Below are 20,020 nucleotides of genomic sequence, written 5' to 3' on the forward strand. Positions count from 1 at the left end.
TGCCAAGCATGTCTTTTGGAATGTGGGAGGAGACCGGAGTACCCGCAGAAGACCCACGCGGGCACGGGGAGAACATGCAAACTCCACCCAGGAAGGCCGAAGCCCGGATTCGAACTTGCGTCCTCAGTACTGGGAGGCGGACGTGCTAACCACCCAGTGCCACAAGAGTCATACGCAGTAAATTTATTTTGTTGGGTTTTTTTTCATAAAAATTAAAGTTAAAATAGCCAAACTGAATTTTTTATTGCGGAATTTTTTTATTTTTTTTTATTTTTTTTGGGTCACAAAACCCAGATTTTATCCCCCTCCCAGCGAATCCTGAAATTCTCTCACAAAATAAAATTAAAAAAAAAATAAAAATTTGAAAAAGAAGGGGGGGTTTTTTCTCTCTAGAAAAATGTATTAATACTTTTTTTTGTTGTTTTTACATTTTTATAACAAAAGTGAAATTTATCCTTTTTTTTTATTTCTTTATTTGGGTCATGTGAAAGACAATGGACCCACTATTTTCTGTATGTCATTAAATCTTCATAATAAATCTTCATTTTATATGTTAGTAATCACAATCACAAAAGTCCTTTTCTAAATCCACTGCTAAGTGGTACCAAATTCTGATTTTTTATTTTTTTTTTTTTTTGCACTAGATCGCCCTTTTAAAGCTTGGGAGTTTTTATTATTATTTTCATTTTGTCATCGTTTTAGTTGTCCCACATGGCTGCACACACTTTTCTTCTTTCTGGGAATGTGCTACATTCCTCAGCCTCTTTCCACTCTTGGAGTCCCCCTGCTAATTATCTCGCGGGCCCGTTGGATTTTTTTTTTTTTTTTTTTTTTTTTTTTTACATTACAGACACACACGACTTGCCTTCTGACAGAAGAAGACATCCCAAATAGTCCTATTTTCCTTAAATTAGCCTAAAATTGAAAAGCTAGACACACACAAAAAATACATTTTTTCCCTTGCTAGTCCCACTGAAAACTTTTATGTTTTTATCCCCACTTTTATTTTTAATGTGACTTAAAATAAGCCTAGTTAATGTTCAGATTTCAAGATGGACTAGTGCCACCATTTTATTTTTTATTTTGTCCTCCAGATGGTGGTATTTTCCTTTTTATAGAGTACCACAAAATGGTCAAGCCTTTTTTTTTGTTTTTTTGTAGTTTTTGTTTCTGTGTGTGCCCTGAGATGTATGGACCCCTTCATGGCCTACGTCACGATGACGTCACGGTGTTTACTGGAGGCAAAAACAACCCCTGGAGGCAACGAAGTGCACCTAAGAAGTAAACAACCGCTGGTTGTCTGTTTATTCTATTCTATTTTTCATCAGTTTACTCACATATGAACTCAAATGGCCGTTTTTCGCGTCCTTTCCGACGTGAACTTTCCTGTGAAAATATGCTGACCGGTGTTAGAACCACACGCCACCGAGGTGTTGTTGCCTCCAGCTAAGCCCCGCCCTTTAAATTGCGTCACATTGTTTACAAACTTTGAAGGGCTCTATATAGGGGATGCAGTACATTTGAAAGTTTTCCTCCGTTCACAGCATGTAGCAAAATTTGTCACTATTTTACGATTTTATTTTATTTTATTTGCCGTCTGGTGGAACGTTAACTATATGTTGCTATAGATCTTGGACAAAGATGTGTGTGTGTGTAAACAGAAAATAAAGACATTGCCCATTTTAAAATCGTATTTATTTGCAAACCCTTTGACCATTATGGCAGGCTGTTGTCTGGCTCCCTCTTGAGGCATTTTCTTGTCATTACAAGGTCATTCTTAAGGTAAAAAAAAAAAAATGTCCTTGTAAGATTTCCAAGGGGAGCCCACCTGGATGACCGGGGTGGGGGGGGGGGTCACGTCCAGGTTCGTCGACGTCGAGGCGACCATTCCCCAACCGACTACTTGATCTTGATGCCGACGATCCTGGCGTCCCCGTAGACCTCGAAGTATTTGTACTTGACGTCACCCAGCCGGTTGGGGAAGCCCATCATGGAGCCGTCGGGCAGCTTGATAAAGAACTGCTCGTTGTTGAAATTGATGTAGAACTAGAAGAGGGAGAGAGAAAGAGAGAAAGAAAAAAAAAAGACGTTACTGGACTTTGAAATGCTAAATGAGACCCCTCTATCTTTTTAAAAGGCTTTTATGGTGCAATAAAGCGCCGTGTGATTATGTCGCCGTTGACCTAGCGTAGTCGCAGAACCGAAGACCTTGCTCGCTAATAGGTTTCATCTTGGGAATGACTTTTTAAGACAAATAAAACCGGCGATAATTGCGCCGAAAAAGCGTCTTTAAATACTTCATTACAAGCACAGTTCAGCAGCCTTGAAAGTTAAGATACTAAACTCTGTTCTTAATGTCAAAACACATATTGAAAACATGAGATTGATTTCAAGTTAAATTTAAAATGTTTAGACTTTTTCAAAGTCAAATGCAACATATATTTTTTTTTTTTTTGTTATGCTACTGAAATTACGAGCTATTATTTATGTTAGCTAATGCTATGTCAGGGGAGCTAGCCTCGAAGTTTGACCGCGTCATTAAAGCTGCTCTATGTCACAATTTGCCCAAAAATATCTTTACAATAACATTTTTATTTGACCATTTATGACTGAAACATCTTCTAATGAGCATATTCACACCTTAGCTATACTTCTAAGCCTCTAGCCAATAGTTTTCAGATTGGATTTGGGTTCAAATTTCTCACCCTCTGTCTGCGGATGTGACATCATGTGCACATTATGTCCGTGAAGAAGGGAGTGGGCAGTTTCATTTTTGCGCCCACGGGTGGCACGAGCCATTTAAAATGCTTTTTTTTTTTTTTGTTGCTTTCAGCAGCTTTATTTAAAGATTACCAACAATTCAAAGCATGCAGCAAAAATATACATATACCTGTGTACATTTTGTGACACACAAAAAGCAGTTTGTAGCAACAAATTGGCTCAAATGAAAACCATGCTAGCTGTTAGCATTTGAAGAACCACGCTAGTCTGTTTCGTCAAAGGTGTTGATGCAGTTTGCGAGATGTCATATGTCAGAGTTACCTGTTTGACATCTATTAACTCATTCACTGCCAATGACGACTATAGACGTCAAAAATAAAATTAAATAAAATTATATAACAATTTTAATTAAAAAAAAAGAAATTTCAATTTAGTTTTAGTTATAGTCTTCTGACTAAATATAATTAAAGCCTTAGTCATAACTTAGTCACCTGATTGTATTTGAGTTTTAATCCAACTTTAGTCGAAAAAAATAAAGAGCAATTTTAGTCGACTAAATTGACTTCTGGAGGTCGAGACCCAGTTTGTGGTCTCAGTAAGACCAAGACCGATCACTATGCACGATGGTAGCACTTAGTAATGAAATTGTTGTCATTGTTGTTATTAATAACAATTGGGATTAATAACTCTGAATGAAAACAATGTATAACTAAAACTAAATTCAAATTTCTTGTCAAAATTTGCACCGGCTGTTTGCTTGGATTTTTGATGTCTATAGTCGTCATTGGCAGTGAATGAGTTAAATACGACACAAAAAGGAGAGAAGACACTCAGTTCACGGCTCGCGAGGAGAGAGGAGAGGAACTGACTGACACAAATCACTCCTGCACTCTCTGAAGATTCCTCTCCTCACCCTCTCAATTTATTTGCGGTTTCCACGCCCCTAGTCACATGAGTGTTCCAACCCTAAAAATGCAAATGCAAAGGCATAGTTGGAACACAGCGTACTTGTTTGATTGCTGAGTCCATGCGTGGTCAAGTTTGCAATCATGTGTTAACAGAAAACAGGCAACCTCAGCAGACTGGCTCGAACCATTCTGCTGCATTAGATGTTGTTGGTCTTCAGCTTTTTGAGTCATCTTCATAATAGCTCGGCTGTGTGAATGCGAGTGGGAACGGAGCAAAGTATTCTTCATTGCGAGCAAATGTATGATAACTTTTTTTTTTTTTTTTTTTACAACTATTCCTACATCGCATACCTTGCTCTCCTCGCCGCGGGAGAAGCAGAGGTTTCCGTCGCGTTGCTCCTCGCCCCAGCCGCCTCCCGACATGGAGTTGCAGACGATGACGCTGTCGTCGAAGCGCGGGTTGAAGTGCAGCGCGATGTTTTCCGAGTCGTGGCCAATGTTGATGGAGAATCTGGAAGACGTTTGACACGCTGTTACCGTTAGAAACGAGATAACGGAGAAAAAAGAAAGAAAGAAAAACTGGTTTTGAGAGAGTAAATCGGTGGACGACTGACCTTTCGCAGTCATCTTTGGGCTTGATGCGGATCTTGAACTCTTGCCCCTCCTTGAAGGTCATGTCCTTGACTTTCTGTCACGGACAAAGACGGATGGATGGACTGTACTTCCTCGTATTATATTCATATTAGCCGCCGTCATGCCTGCTTGTTCGGCGAAACAATGCAACTCTACTTTTTTTCGCTAATGATTACGCGAGGTGTTCTTATCTTCAGTGTTGATGATCAACCAGGTCAAGCGTATGATCATCTCTGGGAACAGGAAGTTTCTGTTTGTACACCGCAATACGCGCTCATCGTATAAAACCATAAAGACACGCCTCACCATAAACCATCTGCACTCCACGTACCAATTTCTATACATATATTTTTATTTATATATACATTACAGTTGTCTTTCCATGCTTATAAAATGTCATATAGATTGTTCGATTTTAGCTCTTTTTATGGTCATTAACACATTCACTGCCAGCCCAGCAAAAATGCATTATTTGACGTCTTTTTCCGTCAATGGCAGTCAATTAGTTAAGATGAGATGTAACTAAAAATTGACGGATTTTTAAGCAAAATTTGCCTTAAAAAAGGAAAAAAGGATGCTGCAATATAATCACAAAATATATTGGCACATTGTGTTTAACAAATTCACTGCCAGCCCAGCAAAAATGCATTATTTGACGTCTTTTTCCGTCAATGGCAGTCAATGAGTTAATAAAAGTCACATCTTCCATATCCTGGTCCATACCCAAACATATGACTCGTTATGTTCTATAAACTATACATCGTCAAGGTGGTTTGTCATTTCCTACTGATCTATTCTGAAGTGTTTCCATTGAGCTTTCAAAGAACCTTATTGGTTCAACAATGTATATTGTCCACCTTGCAGTATTTGAATACATTAAAAGGGAGTATGAAAAATTATCCACACGACTCAAGAACCATTGAGATTAGCATCACTATTGGCAGGATTGACATTTAATATCTTAACCGGAGCCCATCTAATGGGAAAAGTCTACATAATTTTTGCGTTAACTCAAAAATCAAGATGGATTGTTTGAGGAAAATAGAGAGGAGAAATGGCCTGAATGAAAATTAGTGCACCCACTTACCATTTTGGCTGTCTTAAGTTGTTTTTGAGCAGGTCGTGCCTCGAGTGGCAAGAGCCCACGATGGCTGGTTTGGAGGTTTTTATAACAGGTGGTGCGAGAAGAGGTGTGACTAGGAGGAGGTAGTAAAAAAAAAAAAAAAAAAAAAAAATCCCTGCCAACAAAACTTACTACCAGGAAGAAGTACATTAAAAAAAAATGATAACAGTGGATACACCAGGTTTAAATCAATGAAATACAGTGACACTCTAAATAAAAAAAATAATCAATTTAATATTAGGCAATGAGCTATCATTAATTATAGCCTGAAAATTGATAAAGTTTTCAATATACTTCAATTCTTTTTTTTTTTTTTTGCTTGTTTATTTTTTATTACATTTTTTTTAGCTTTAATTTTGCTTCATTATGGTGCGCATACGCCTTTAAATCGGTGACTGGGGCTTTGACGTCACGTATACGCCAGAGTAGAAACACTTCATTGGCCAAACCTCAAATATGGTGGGCGTAACCGAAATGTACAGTGTCCAATTGTGTGTGCGGATTTTGCGATGGGGGTTCACTTTTTTTTTTCTTTCGGTCTAATATATATTTTTTTAATACTGTATTGTGATTTTCATTTTCATTTTTTGCCTTCTGTCAAACGCGCTGGTGAGTGTCTACAAAACCTGCGCCCAAAATATGATTTTACACTCGCGTAGTAACGAATACACCTCATTCGCTGAACTCCAGCACAGTGGGCGTCACTCAAAGATATTTCAACCAATAGTGTGTGCGGATTTTTTACTGTAGGCGTTCCTTAGGGTCCAACTCACACCGATCAACTCAAGCTAATAAACAACCAACAAGATAAGCTAACACAGGTCGCTAGTACTTTCTTTTTTATGACAGCTTTCAATAAGAAAGTAGTTTAAAGTTACTTTAAAAGTCGATTCGTCAACTGCTTGGACACCAAGCGGTTGTGCTTAGACAGCTGAGGTGCAATGACACCAAAAGTTTATCTAAAAAAAAAAAAAAAAGTTTAATCCTGTTGAAGAATGTGTATGTGTGTAACATTAGCTCGTTGGCTAACTAACTGAACTTGACCCAATTATTTAACTAATTGGAGGCTAAAAACAGCCGTGGAATTGTCTCAACTTTTGTCTTTTTCATGCTCTTGTGACAGACATATCATGGCGTCGTCCGTGGGGACAGGAGCAGCAACGGTAGCCGCCGCCGAGTGCCCTGTGCCCGCTTGCATGTTCGCCCCGGACCGGGGGTTTTGCGCCGCAGACGACGACGACGACGTATGCGGGGGAGAGAGCTTGGAGGACGGCGAGGGCACCGACGGCGGGTCCGCGGATGTTTTGGATTGGAGCAACAAGGTAGGCCGCACTTGATCATCTTTGACGTGTCAAAAGTTGTGCATTTATTTGTGAAATACTTTTTTTTTTTTTTTGTGTACAAAGTACAAACACGTCACAAGTTGTGGTGCTGGCAAGTGAAACGTGAGACAAGTGACACGTCCACTCGCCTGCCAAATTGAGGAACGCCTCATGCTGGACTCGAGAGACCCTCAGTATTTTTGTACACACAAAGAACCTACTAAGAAAAAAAAAAGTAAACTTGGACGATTAAGAATTATGTAGAATTATTTAGAATGAATTGAATCAACACACAGCTGCCCCTATGGCCATGCCAGAACATTCAGGTTTAATGTCGTAAAATTATAAAATCAGACATTAAAATTTAAAGCATTATATAAAAAAAAATGCTTTTAGATTATCCTTACTGTAATTTTTTCTCTGTTTTTTGAAACTAAAAATGACAATTGACCAGCTGCACAGTGATGCACTTTTAACCTCAAAATACTATTTAAATGCATAAATAAATACATTTAAAAATAGAGAAGCCTACAACAGAAAGAATGCCATCTTAGAACAAAATCTGTTTAATGTGTATTTATGTATGAATGTGTAATTTTCTGCAAATAAATTAACAAACTTGAAAACCCGCTTTTTAATGCTCTGGTTAAATTGATGAATTTTATTATTTACATACTTACAAAATGTGTTTTTTGGTTGTTGTTTTTTTAATTAGACTAGCATCACAGCTATGAACTTTTTTTTAAAATTCTTTTCTTCTTTGTGTTGTATATGTTAACTAATTTTTACAATGTCTGTAACGCTTCATTTAATTTTTTTTATGTTCTTAAAAAAAAAATTCAATGTATGTTTTACTCACTATTTCGCTTTTTATTTTGTTTTCAGGAGTTAACATCGCAAGATGTACGAATTATATTTCATTGTAATAGTACAATACTGTGCAAGTTTTTTTTTTCTTGTAATGTAACTTTTGTGTTATAAATTGTTATTCTCACGAGATTATGAGGAAAAAAATACTTCTGTGAGTTAATTCCAATAAAAACTCTGCAATATCATGGATTTATTTTCATAATAGTGCAACTTTCTCTTTGTAAAATAGCTTTTTTCTTCTGTAACATTACATTGGTGAGTCTCGTAAAATCACTTCAATTGTAACCAATTTAGCTGCTTAATTAGTCCATATTTTCCTTCTTTTTTTTTTTTTACTTTTCAGTTGGTCCTGGTGAGTCCGACAGGTGAGCAGTACGACGCGCTGCAGCGACATTTACGGGCGCGCCTCGACGAGGGCTGCGGCGAGACCATCTTTGTTGTCGGCATGGGCTCGGGTAAGATGGTCGAACTCGATCAAATGCGACCCGACCGGCTGATTTGTACACGTGGTGGTCTCCAGACGGCGGCGACTACGGCCTGAGCGACAGAGACATGGAGGCGTCGGTGGCCACGGTGCAATCGCTGTGCGAGCAGGTGGAGGCCGACCTCATCCCGCTGCGGGAGCGCACGGAGGTGGGCGGCAAGATCCGCGACTTCCTCATCCGCCGCCGCGTGGGCGAGCAGGACTTCCTCGAAGTCAGGTGGGCTTCAGGCTAAGATTTAGCTGTTAAATAGATTTGTTTATGTTACAAAACTTGTTGTCACTGTCTATTGGACAACAAAATTTTGTTCCGTCGCTTGACACTAGTGTTAATTTTGTCTGCCATTTTTCAATTTAGTCTTAGTTTTAGTACAATTTCAGTCACGCGTGTTAGTTTTTGTCACAATTAGTTATCCTCATCCCATTTTTATTTAGTCAATTTTTAGTCAGTTGTAACTCAAGCATTTTAGTCTTTATTTTAGTCCAAGAAAATATAACTTTATTTGTCTAGTTTTAGTAAAAAAACAACAACATTTTAGTATAGTTTTAGTCAGGATAACCGATTTTATTTATATTTTTATTTATATATATATATATATATATATTTGTTTTGTTAGCAGATTTATTGAACCTTTTTGCATCTAAAACGATTTCACATCAACTTCACAAACAATTACAGTGTCATGTAATTTTTGTCTAATTTTTGTTCATGAAATAAAATCTCCATAGATTTTAGTCCAGTTTTTATTAAGTGAAAGACATTTCCATCTCGTCTTCATTAGTAAATCAAAATGCATACTGATTTAAATCACGGTCGTTTACTGTCAATTAACTCATTCAAAACCAATAACATGTAAAAACGTTTTTTAATACTTTGTCATTCACTCCCAAAAACGTGTTTACACATCTTTTTTTTTTTTTTTTTTTTTTTTTTTTTTAAATGCAAGAGCATACAGAAGGTTTTGATGCGCCTTCTGACATGAAGAGGTGGCTTAAAGCAATGGTACTTGCCAGTGTTTTCACCAGAAATGTGAATATTGATGAAACTTAGCTATATGCTAATGTTAATTGCTGAAAAACAGAAACAGATACAAATATACTTTTTTTTTTTCCTGATGAAAGAAGAGACTCTAATCTTTCTTTTGGTAGGTTCCATGATTTTATAGCAATAGAGCACAATATTCTGTGGGCCTTGCAAAATTGGTCAAAATCCAGTAAAACAGCCGGGAGAGAAGGGGATGTTTTCAGTGAAAATGACTGGGAGTCAATGAGTTAATGAGGGTTTTAGTCTAGTCTAGTCTAGTGTAGTTTTAAGTCCGTTGCAAAATGTGTGTTGACGAAATTATTTTTGTCTAGTTTTTGTTGACGAAATTAACCTCTACTTGACACATAATAATGAAGAGACAAATTGATAATATTTAAACGTTTTTTTTAAAGTTTGCCTCTCAGGTGGAATTTTTCCATCTCTGTAAAATACATTCTTTTGCTCGATAAAGTTTGTGAACACGAAACCGATAACAATTTTTTTAAGGTGCCGTAGCTTTAAGTCTTCTTTAAACGTGTCTCCTGGGTCCAGGGTGGCGGTGGTGGGCAACGTAGACGCCGGCAAGAGCACTCTGCTGGGCGTGCTGACCCACGGCGAGCTGGACAACGGCCGTGGCTTCGCGCGCCAGAAGCTCTTCAGGCACAAGCACGAGATGGAAAGCGGCAGGACCAGCAGCGTTGGCAACGACATCCTGGGTTTCGACCACGAGGGCCAAGTACGTACGTAGTCGCACGGGACAGGAAGCGCTCTCGTAGCGTCCCTCGCCTGGCAGGAAGTCAGCGTGCGCTATACCGTCTCGCTGCCCCCAGGTGGTCAACAAGCCCGACAGCCACGGCGGCAGCCTGGACTGGACCAAGATCTGCGAGAAGTCCTCCAAGGTGATCACCTTCATCGATCTGGCGGGTCACGAGAAGTACCTCAAGACCACAGTGTTCGGCATGACCGGACACCTGCCCGACTTCTGCATGCTCATGGTGAGCCTGCAAATGCGCGACCAGTATTGGAAAGTGAATTTTACGAATATAAAAATGGCAGCCACATTCGATCTGTGATGTCCATTGAAATGCAGTAAGGGGGGGGGGGGGGAAATGCCCCCCCCACCTCAAACATAACAAAAAAAAAAAAAAAGAAAAAGCTTCCCAAAAACACTGATAAACATTCAAAAAATAGTGGGTTTTGGGAGGAAATACAATTAAAATTAAATTATGAATTATTATGAATATATTAATTATATTATTTAATAAAACAAACAAATTTTGTTTAATATTTTTATTTATCTTGATTACAAGAAATACATTTTCAAATTATTTTATAAAAATAAAATATTAAATTTATATTTAAGTGTTTATATAAAAAAAATGTTTTTTTTTTATATATTTATATTTAAAATATTGAGAAATGAATAAGACAAAAAAATAAATAAAAATCAATGAATCCACAGGTGGTAAACCGCGAGTAGTAGGCATAAAATAAAAGTAAGCTAAAAAAAAAAAAAAAACACAAACATTTTTTATATAAATACTTAAATATGAATTAAATATTTTATTTTTTATAAAATAATTTGCACATGTATTTATTGTAATCAAGATTAATAAAAAAATAATAATTAAACAAAATGTATTTGTTTTATTAAACAATTGGATACTTTAATTACATAAAATAAATGGAAAAAATATTAGTAACAAATCATTTTACAAGTACTTAGGCCTACATATTTTAAATATTTCAATAAATTGTGGGTAATACATTATAATCAAATATGTTATAATACAATTAATAAAATATTCCCTAACCCTTTTTAACTATCCATGCATCCTTCCATTTTCTTAACCGCTTGCTTCTCACATGTGTTGCGGGGCTGCTGGAGCCTATCCCAACTGGCTTTGGGCAGTAGGCGGGGTTCACCCTGAACTGGTTGCCAGCCAATCCACCCAGGAAGGCCCGGAGCCTGGACTCGATCTTGCGTCCTGGCGAATCTGCTAACCAATCATCCACCGTGCTGCCCCTTTTTAACTTGTTCATTATTGTATTTTTCCTCATTTAAAACATATATGTAAGGTTTTAGTATGACTGTCCATTCTGTCTAGCTTCCCCATCACAACTGTTCAACGTTGTTCTGCATTTCCCTTTCAGGTCGGCAGCAATGCCGGCATCGTGGGCATGACCAAAGAGCACCTGGGTCTGGCGCTGGCGTTAAACGTGCCCGTCTTTGTGGTGGTCACCAAGATAGACATGTGCCCTGCCAACATACTGCAAGGTGCGCCGTGCTCATCTCACGCATTTATATTAATGTCGTCGTCTCACACTGGGAACCGACGTTTTCCCAAAGCCATGAGGTCACGACCCACTTTAATATACTATAAGACACTCCAATCATTTATTCTACAGAGTATATAATTTTTTAATAACCTTTTTTAATAAAAAAAAGAGAGAGAGAGTTTGTTTTTTTTAATAACCTTTATAATTTCCCCCGGTACATAAATTGATACAATTAAATTAATAAGAAATTGAATGAAAATAAATGAATGAATGAATTAATTAATAGAATTAAAAAAAAAAAAAAAAAAAAAAAAAAAAGTTTGACCTCCTTCAAACTTCTTTTTTTTTTAATAATCTTTATGATTTTCCCGTTACATTAATAGACATAATTGTATGCCTTCATCTGAAAGCGTAGTAGTAGTTGTTATATGGAGCACCTTCATTTACATAAATTGCCATTAATTAAAAGAAAAAAAAAAATCTAAATTAGATATCAAAATCGCAAATTCTACATGTCAAACTGAAAAAGAAATGTAAACGTTAAATTCTAATTAGTTATTATTATTATTGTTATTGTTATTAGTTAATGCTTTACGGAGAAATACAGTCGCGTGCCTGATTAAAAATTAAAGTTCATTAAATCATATAATTAGGTTTAAGAAATTGAAAAATAAGTGAAGCAACTTGAACTAGTAAATGTAAAAAGTGAACAGTTACACTGCATTTTACATTTTAATCTCTGATACTGATTTTATTTTATTTTTTAAAGTTACTCCTGTGCATGTGTTTGTATGCAGAAACACTGAAATTACTCCAGCGGCTCTTGAAGTCTCCCGGCTGCAGAAAGATTCCCGTGCTGGTCCAGAATAAGGACGACGTCATCGTCACGGCGTCCAACTTCAGCTCGGAGAGGTGAGCTCGTGCGGCGCCGTCGTCGTTCAGAGACTTCAAAGAAATCCGCCAAGGTCCGTTTTTGTTATCGCCAACGTCCCGGCCTTTCCAGGGTGTGTCCGATCTTCCAGATCTCCAACGTGACGGGCGAGAACATGGACCTCCTGAAGATGTTCCTCAACCTGCTCTCGTCCAGGACCGCCTTTAACAACGACGAGCCCGCCGAGTTCCAAATCGATGACACGTATTCCGTACCGGTACGTGGGAACAAACACACACGGGAGCGTCCTCGTAGTTGTTTGTTTCTATTGTGCAAGGTGGCGGTTATCATTGAACGGCTGCCGAGAGAAGCCATCGTGTTACTTTCATGATGAAGCATGATGTGGACTACGTTTTTGACCCTGGGTTATTTCTAGTAGTTTGAGCGATTTCTATCGTGCAAAGGTAGCGGTTTTCCTGGATAAGTGGTGAGAGGAGCATTATTAATTATATGACATATACATTGCATTTTTGTGGAGGGTTATTTCGAGGTTTATTGTTTATTTCTAATGTGCAAGGTGCATTAATCTTACGGCGCATAATGCTCATGCATGAGTGGACCATTTTTTTGTTACATTGGATTATTTCATGTGGTTCTGTTTTCTCTTATTATTCACATTAGCAGTTTGCACAAACAACTATCTGACTGTGTTTCTTTCTAATAGTTGATTTCTATTGTGTGTGAGGTGGTGTTTGTCATGAATAATTGTTGAGAGGAGCGACCACTTAAATCATATGACGCGACGTACATTTCAATGTGACTGAGAGTGCTGTGGGCCTTTTTTTTTTTTTTGACAGTGCTGAATATTTCTAGACATGCTGTTGATTTCTATTGTTCAAGGTAGCATTTAGCATGTGTAGCTGGCGAGAGAAGTGATCTAATGAGCATTATTAATTATATGACATGTACATTGCAGTTTTGTGGAGGGTTATTTCTAGGCGTGTTGTCTTTATTTTATTTCTAATGTGCAAGGTGCATTAATCGTATGGCGCATAATGCATATGCCTGAGGGGGTCATGCATGAGTGTTCTATTTTTTTGTAACACTGGAATATTTGTTGTGGTTCTGTGTATCTCTATTGTTCACAGTAGCAGTTTTCATAAGTAATAATAGTTGATTTCTATTGTATGTGAGGTGGTGTTTGTCATGACAATCATATGACGCGTACATTTGAATGTGACTGAGAGTGCATGGACTTTTTTGACAGGATTATTTCTAGACATGCTGTTGATTTCTGTTGTTCAATGTAGCATTTAGCAAAAGACGTGATCTAATGATGTAGAGTGCAGTGGAGATTCTTGTTTGAATTTCCCTTGTGCATGCCTTATATATTGGCCGACTTTTCTGTTGCCAAGGGCGTGGGCACGGTGGTGTCGGGCACGACGTTACGCGGCATGATCCGACTCAACGACACGCTCCTCCTGGGTCCCGACCCGCTGGGCACCTTCATCCCAATCGCCGTCAAGTCCATCCACCGCAAGAGGATGCCCGTCAAGGAGGTGCGCGGCGGCCAGACTGCATCCTTTGCCCTCAAGAAGGTGAGCAGGAGAAGCGTTTGGGCGTGCCGATCGGTTTGTAATTCCGCCGCCGTCTCGGTTAATTAGATCAAGCGCTCGTCGATACGGAAGGGCATGGTGATGGTGGCCCCCAAGGTGATGCCGCAGGCCACCTGGGAGTTTGAGGCGGAGATCCTGGTGCTGCACCACCCCACCACCATATCGCCGCGATACCAAGCCATGGGTGAGTGCCCGTCAACATTTTCTTGTTGCCGCTCTCCGGGATCGCAGTAAAAAAAAAATTGCACTTTTTTTTCCACCGCCACTTTGCTTCCAGACTTTTCCTTTGCTTTGTTTTTCCTTTGCTTCTGCGTCTAAAATCACACGGGGCAATTTTTTTCTCGTTTTTGCCACCACTGCCACTTTGCATCTGTTTTTTTGCTGCTTCTGGAATCAAACCAAGATTTTTATGGCCAACAAAATGTAACAAAATATTTAAAAATAATATTGGGGAAAAAAAGCATGTTCATCAATTAAAGAAATACAATAAATATGAGTGCGTTTAAAAATTATTACAACTGAAACTGAACTTATGTTAAATTAGCTAACAAAAACTTAACTTTAATTACCGTATCAGGCACATTTAATTTCGTACATGAGCTTTTGGGGTTTACTTTAAACAGACCCGTCACCAGAAAGAAATTGGGGGGGGGGGGGGGGGGGCATTACCTTTTTTTGGGGGGGCACACTTCATCAACCTAAATCTAATGTTCATCAGGTTGAACAGCGGCATTGTGACAACTGCAAAAGTGCTCAGAAATATTTTCTGTCACTTAAAAGCGGAAATCTGAAATCTAAAAGACAAACTGAAAAAAATGTGTAGTTCATTTTGCATTTATTCAACTCAAAAGTTCATTTGAAACAAATCCACTCTTCACTTCTATAAACAACTATGTCCGAATGAATGACTCTGTGACCCAGCCCCTTCTATCTGGAATTGGCTAGCAGTTGCCTTCATTTGCGTGTTGGATTAGGGCTGTACGATATGGACAAAATTCCCTTTCATTTTTGCCAGACATCTCTATTCTTTGATATTTGACTCAGCATGAGACTTCACATCATTTTACTTTTTTTATGGTGCCTTCTGTATTTTGTGTTATTTTATTTCTATACTTATACAGATTTCTTTTTTAGTATTAATTTTATTTGCGTGTATACTTATCTACTTATATTTACTCTAATTAATTTTATTTTGTGGTATTTTATTTCACTTGTGTCTACTCAAAGACTAATTTCTATTCCATGCACAACACTTTGTATGCAGCAATTGATGTTTTAAAGTGATTTAGAAATAAGGTTGAGTTATATCGATGATATACAGAAACAACATATGGGTTCAGTAAAAAACTAAGCAGAATATCAATCCAAAAGGATGTGTAAAGTGCTGTTTTTTTAAAATTAGAACTTAGTGACAGTCATCAACATGAACAAACTTGGCAATAAAAAAAGAGAATTCAACTCACATTGTACTGCAACTGCTTTAGTGATAAATAATTTTATGCTCCTTAGTTGTTGTTGTGTATGTGTGACTGCTTGGGTCTGTTAACAGCATACTGTGTATTGCTACAATTCATCCGTGCTGTGTGGCTTGACTAATTAAAATAAAAGTTTGCCACTCACTTGTAAACGTAACCAGTGGACTCAGAATTCCCAATGATGTCAACTGTGTCATCCTGGATCAAGGTTTGGGGTTTGGTGGCTCCCATTAAAGCCGCACGACGTGCTCACTGCTCAGTCTTTATGCCAGCGCCAGCCGGCAAATGCGCACTATCTACCCGGAAGTAGATTTGGCGAAGGCACGTCTGCAGAGCGCGCGTCATCCCCCCCCACCCCACCCCAGCCCTCGTGATCCGGATTGTAATTGGCTAGCCTTAGTTGTCAAACTTGAAAGGAGGTATGTGGTTGGCTGGCACGCCATGCTTTACTTAAAACAGAAGGCGCAAGTCAACGTGACTGATAGGACGAATAGTTGGTGAGTCATCTTGCTAGGGCGGGCACGGCTGACTGACAGGGCGGGCACGGACCCCCAAGGCCCACCCATGGCGACGGGACCGACTTTAAATATATTAATTTTGACGCTACTCAATGTTCATACAGAAGAATGGTTGAACAATCATTTTTAAGAATATTTTTTATTTTTATTTTTTTTTATAAGTTTTTTTTTTTTTTTTTGTCCAGTATTACACATTTACACAATACTTAATGACCTTTATTTTTTATCTTGAACTCAACAAATACTCAATATATATAGATAAAAACTAAAACTAATAATCAAAACAAAATCTAAGCATTTAAAAATAGGAAAAATTTATACAAACTAACAAACCAACTCTAAAAACTAATTACAATTAATTAAAATAGAAGAAAAGAAGTCAAAACGAAATAAAATAACTACAATGAAAAAATCTGAAACTATTATAACCCTCAATCACATTTTTCCACATCTTCTCTCCCCACTTTAGCATGTTTTCCGGAATTATACTTAAAATGTGTTTTGTCAGAATGCCACTAAAATTAGGGCTGCTCGATTATGAAGAAAATATTAATCACGATTAGATTGGTAATAATTGAAATCACGATTACGACGATCATTTATTTTTTGGTACAAAACAAGAAAATGTTTGAACGTAAAAAATTTTTTAGACAAATAAAAATTGTTTGAAACACTATTATTATATGAAATTATGCAAGTTCCTATTGGATGAAACAAAATGTATTAAATTTATTTATAAAAAGGTCACAAATGTATATACATTCAAACAATTCATAAAAACTCAAAATTAGTTTTTTTTTTTTTTTTTTTTTTTTTTTTTTTAAGGAATATGCTGTTTTTATAATTGTGGAGTCAGTGTAATAATTGAAATTGCAATAGAATTTCTTGCCGTCAGTCCACTGCGGCAGCATCCGGCAGACGGCAACCATCCTGACCATGAGCAAGGACTGCCTGCGGACCGGCGACAAGGCGGCGGTCCACTTCCGCTTCATCAAGACGCCCGAGTACTTGCACTGCGAGCAGAAGCTGGTGTTCCGGGAGGGCCGCACCAAAGCCGTGGGCACCATCACCAAGGTCAGCCGTCTTCTCGGCGCCGCCGCGTTGAGGAGGGTCCTCGCGAAAACGACGACTCTTAAAAAAACAAAACAAAAAAAAACAATCCGCTTTCAGCTCCTCCAGTCGGTCAACACGCAGGCAGCCAAGGCGCAGCAGGCCAAGATGCTGGCCAGCAAGAAAATGTACAAGGACGGCACGGAGGAAGCGCACCCGCCCGGTCCCAACGCCGCCTCGCTTCCGGTAAGCACGCGCTCGTCGTGGAAGATTCCGTCACATGACGATAATTTGGGCCTTTTTAAAAAAAAAAAAAAAAATCCATTCGGCATTTGTCATTAACAGCTGAGAGGAGCGATGATATTAATTATACAGCACATAGGGACTCCTTTTCCCTCCCACCTTTGGCTCATTTCTAATCATGTTTATTTTTGTTGCGCAAGATGACAGTTATAAAGTAAAAATAACTGGCATAAGTAGATGAAATTCATTATGAGTCATGCATTGCGTGCATGTATTCAGCAAGGTGGAGCGGCTGTGGAATTTGTCTACAATGTGAGTGTGGCGACCCCAAGTGGACAAAAATAACTTCACATGCAGTCACGTCGTGTTTTTTTTTTTTCCCAACACTCCATTCTAAGAATATTCTCATTTTACATCCCTAGTTCAATGAGCTTATTGATTTATTATGATTTGTGTCCCTGACCGAACCCCCCCCAAAGAAAGAAATCTAAATTATTTCAGAAATATAAATTATAAATCAGTTACGGGGTTGGTCTGTAACATCCGTCGGAAAATCAACAAATATACTTATTGTTACTAAAAGCCAGGGTTATTATAGTTTGGGAATTTTTCATTTTAGTTAGTTTTTATTTCGTTTTGAGTTTTGTTTTTTAAATGTAGTTAGTTTTAATTGGTTTTCAGGGTGGTTCTGTTTTTATTAGTTTTAGTTACTTAATAAATGCTTCATTTAAGTTTAGTTTTAGTTGGTTTCAGTATTAGTTTTATTTTTTATTTTTTATAAAATGTATATTACTTGTGCTCAATATTTAAAAAACACCATGATAGTGACATCATCTGAAGGTGCTTTTCTATTGGCTGCTACTAGATGATGTCACTTCTGTGCGACACACTTTCAAACGTCCTTATTCCGGTTAATATCAATATAAATCTACTGAAATCACATTTAAAATCATCCCCAAAGGCTCATGCATTAAATTAATTACCAAATACTAAAACAAAGGATATTTTTGCTATAATTATTGTTAGTTTCAGTTATTTTATAAGCATTTTCATTTTTATTTTATTTTATTTACGAAATTGTTTTTTGAATTTTAGTTTTAGTTTTTTCGTTAGTTTTAGTTGACTAAAATAACCTTGGTAAAAGCATATGGTTGCAAATGCCTTATTTTGAAAAATGGATAATCAGTCTACTGTCATGGAGTACTGCAGAAATCTGACAATATTTCCTGTTGAGAGGCTGAAGTTCCAAGTATTTGGCTGTTAAATTTAACGAGGTCTCCAAATGATCAATCGACGATCAAAAATAACCATAAATTAGATCATTCGGAATTTGTCGTCGCCGTAATCGTTGGAACGCTGGCTGGCGTCATGCGTGCGCTCTCCCCCAGTTCAAATCAGGAGGAGGAGGAGGACGGCGGCGAGGCGGCCAGCGGCACCGAGGGAAAGGAGGCGCCAACGTGGTCGCCACCACGCCGCCGCTGGTCCCAACAACGATGACGACGACGGCGGCGGCGGCGGCGGCGGCGGGCCTCGTTTAGACACCACGAGACAGGTCCATCACACACACGCACGCACATGACACGGAACGTTAATGCAACATTAGGCAGGAAATCAAAATATGCCAAATGAAAACGTACATCAGTCAGTATTTTTTGTACAGTTATTGCAAAGCAATAACAGTACGCAAATGGATCTTTTCAAGTTGCCGCGGTGAATTGTTATGAGCGGCACGATGAGGAGTTAACATTATTTTGTTAATAAGTCGAAAATGGCACAATCTGTCTCCTGTTCTTCGTTCATCCCTTAAAAAGTTACATTAAAAAAAAAAAAGGTTGTTGTTTGTTTTTTTAAACACAGTTTTGATGTTCGAACCGCACCATTTAAATTAAACGGTTGCAGTTTGTGTTGTAAATGCTTTTAAATAAAGCTGCTGTGAGGAAAAAAAACACTCAGTGGCGTTTCTATCAATTCTATTGAAGGTGTGATTAATATATTGCATGCGTTTTAAGATATGAGCAGCCATGAACGGGAATTCATAAAAAGATATTAGTTGGTTTTGTGACCTCGTACAGTGAAGAGCATTGTGTTGTTGATGTGAGGTTATTCAGGCCACAGCTCAACTGATTAGAACTCACTCTTGTGAAAAAAATGTCGACAAATCGACTCCAAAACAAAAAAATAAACACTTTTTTTCACGCTAGTTTAATAGCAGTTGAGTGGATTCTACTTCACTGAACTCTGTGGTAAAATGAATTAGATACAATTACAAGTCATCCTGTTTCAATTACTTTCTCAAAGTAACATAACTAATTACTTTTGATTACATTTTGATTACTTTTCATCATCACAGAGAAATGAAAGGTTCCAATTTAATGTGCAAAAGTCTGCAATTTTTTTTTAGGTGTAACTTGGAGTCCAACCTTTTCAGAATGTCAGACAAACTACAAAAATAATAATAATTGAAAAGCACTGCGCTAACTATTTCGGTTAATTCCAGTTACATACATTTCAAAATCAAATGACGTAATCTCGTTGAAGGTAATTAGTTCAATTTTTCCGTCCAAGTCATGAAATGGATTTTGCTCAAATTAAGGCCTTAAATGGCATTGCAAATCATTAAATACGATGTCAAGAGGCATTAAACATTTAAATAAAGTCGATGTATGCAACTCAGCTCTGAAATTGCAAAGAAAAATGTACTGTTCCTGTCACCAACGTCCAGCATGAAACACTAATGTCACCGAGTGGCAGAAAATGACCTCAACACGAATCTACGACTCAGTGTTTCACACTTCTTTTAACCGTTTACTATCTCTTTTTAACTTCAAATACCATTTATGAATTACTTACCTATAAAATTACTGAATCAATGTACTGAAAGATAC

General features: G+C 37.9%; 2 protein-coding genes across 4 annotated transcripts; one reads left to right on the plus strand and one right to left on the minus strand.

Moving 5' to 3' along the window:
• Positions 1 to 1,702: 1,702 nt before the first annotated feature.
• lgals2b (lectin, galactoside-binding, soluble, 2b) lies at positions 1,703 to 5,470 on the minus strand. The gene is made up of 4 exons (XM_077525030.1): positions 5,350 to 5,470; positions 4,244 to 4,317; positions 3,981 to 4,140; positions 1,703 to 2,046 (listed from the first exon to the last, which is right to left on the minus strand). Exons 1-4 carry the CDS (start codon positions 5,350 to 5,352, stop codon positions 1,900 to 1,902), a joined length of 384 nt encoding a protein of 127 aa, XP_077381156.1. The 5' UTR covers positions 5,353 to 5,470; the 3' UTR covers positions 1,703 to 1,899.
• A 641-nt stretch (positions 5,471 to 6,111) lies between these two features.
• On the plus strand, positions 6,112 to 19,086 carry LOC144020989 (GTP-binding protein 1-like). Of its 3 annotated transcripts, none has more exons than XM_077524938.1 (14): positions 6,112 to 6,206; positions 6,509 to 6,707; positions 7,921 to 8,032; positions 8,098 to 8,278; positions 9,635 to 9,818; positions 9,913 to 10,077; positions 11,237 to 11,360; positions 12,160 to 12,274; positions 12,366 to 12,510; positions 13,649 to 13,831; positions 13,898 to 14,033; positions 16,738 to 16,916; positions 17,013 to 17,138; positions 18,524 to 19,086. In XM_077524938.1, the coding sequence occupies exons 2-14, from the start codon at positions 6,516 to 6,518 to the stop codon at positions 18,671 to 18,673; spliced, it is 1,992 nt and encodes a 663-aa protein (XP_077381064.1). In that variant the 5' UTR covers positions 6,112 to 6,206; positions 6,509 to 6,515; the 3' UTR covers positions 18,674 to 19,086. The 3 variants fall into 3 exon arrangements, with proteins under 3 accessions (XP_077381064.1, XP_077381062.1, XP_077381061.1); XM_077524936.1 differs by having other exon boundaries at positions 6,182 to 6,321; XM_077524935.1 differs by lacking the exon at positions 6,112 to 6,206 and having other exon boundaries at positions 6,349 to 6,707.
• Positions 19,087 to 20,020: the final 934 nt, after the last annotated feature.

Source organism: Festucalex cinctus, chromosome 6 (genome assembly GCF_051991245.1).
Source record: "Festucalex cinctus isolate MCC-2025b chromosome 6, RoL_Fcin_1.0, whole genome shotgun sequence".
Classification (NCBI taxonomy): domain Eukaryota; kingdom Metazoa; phylum Chordata; class Actinopteri; order Syngnathiformes; family Syngnathidae; genus Festucalex; species Festucalex cinctus.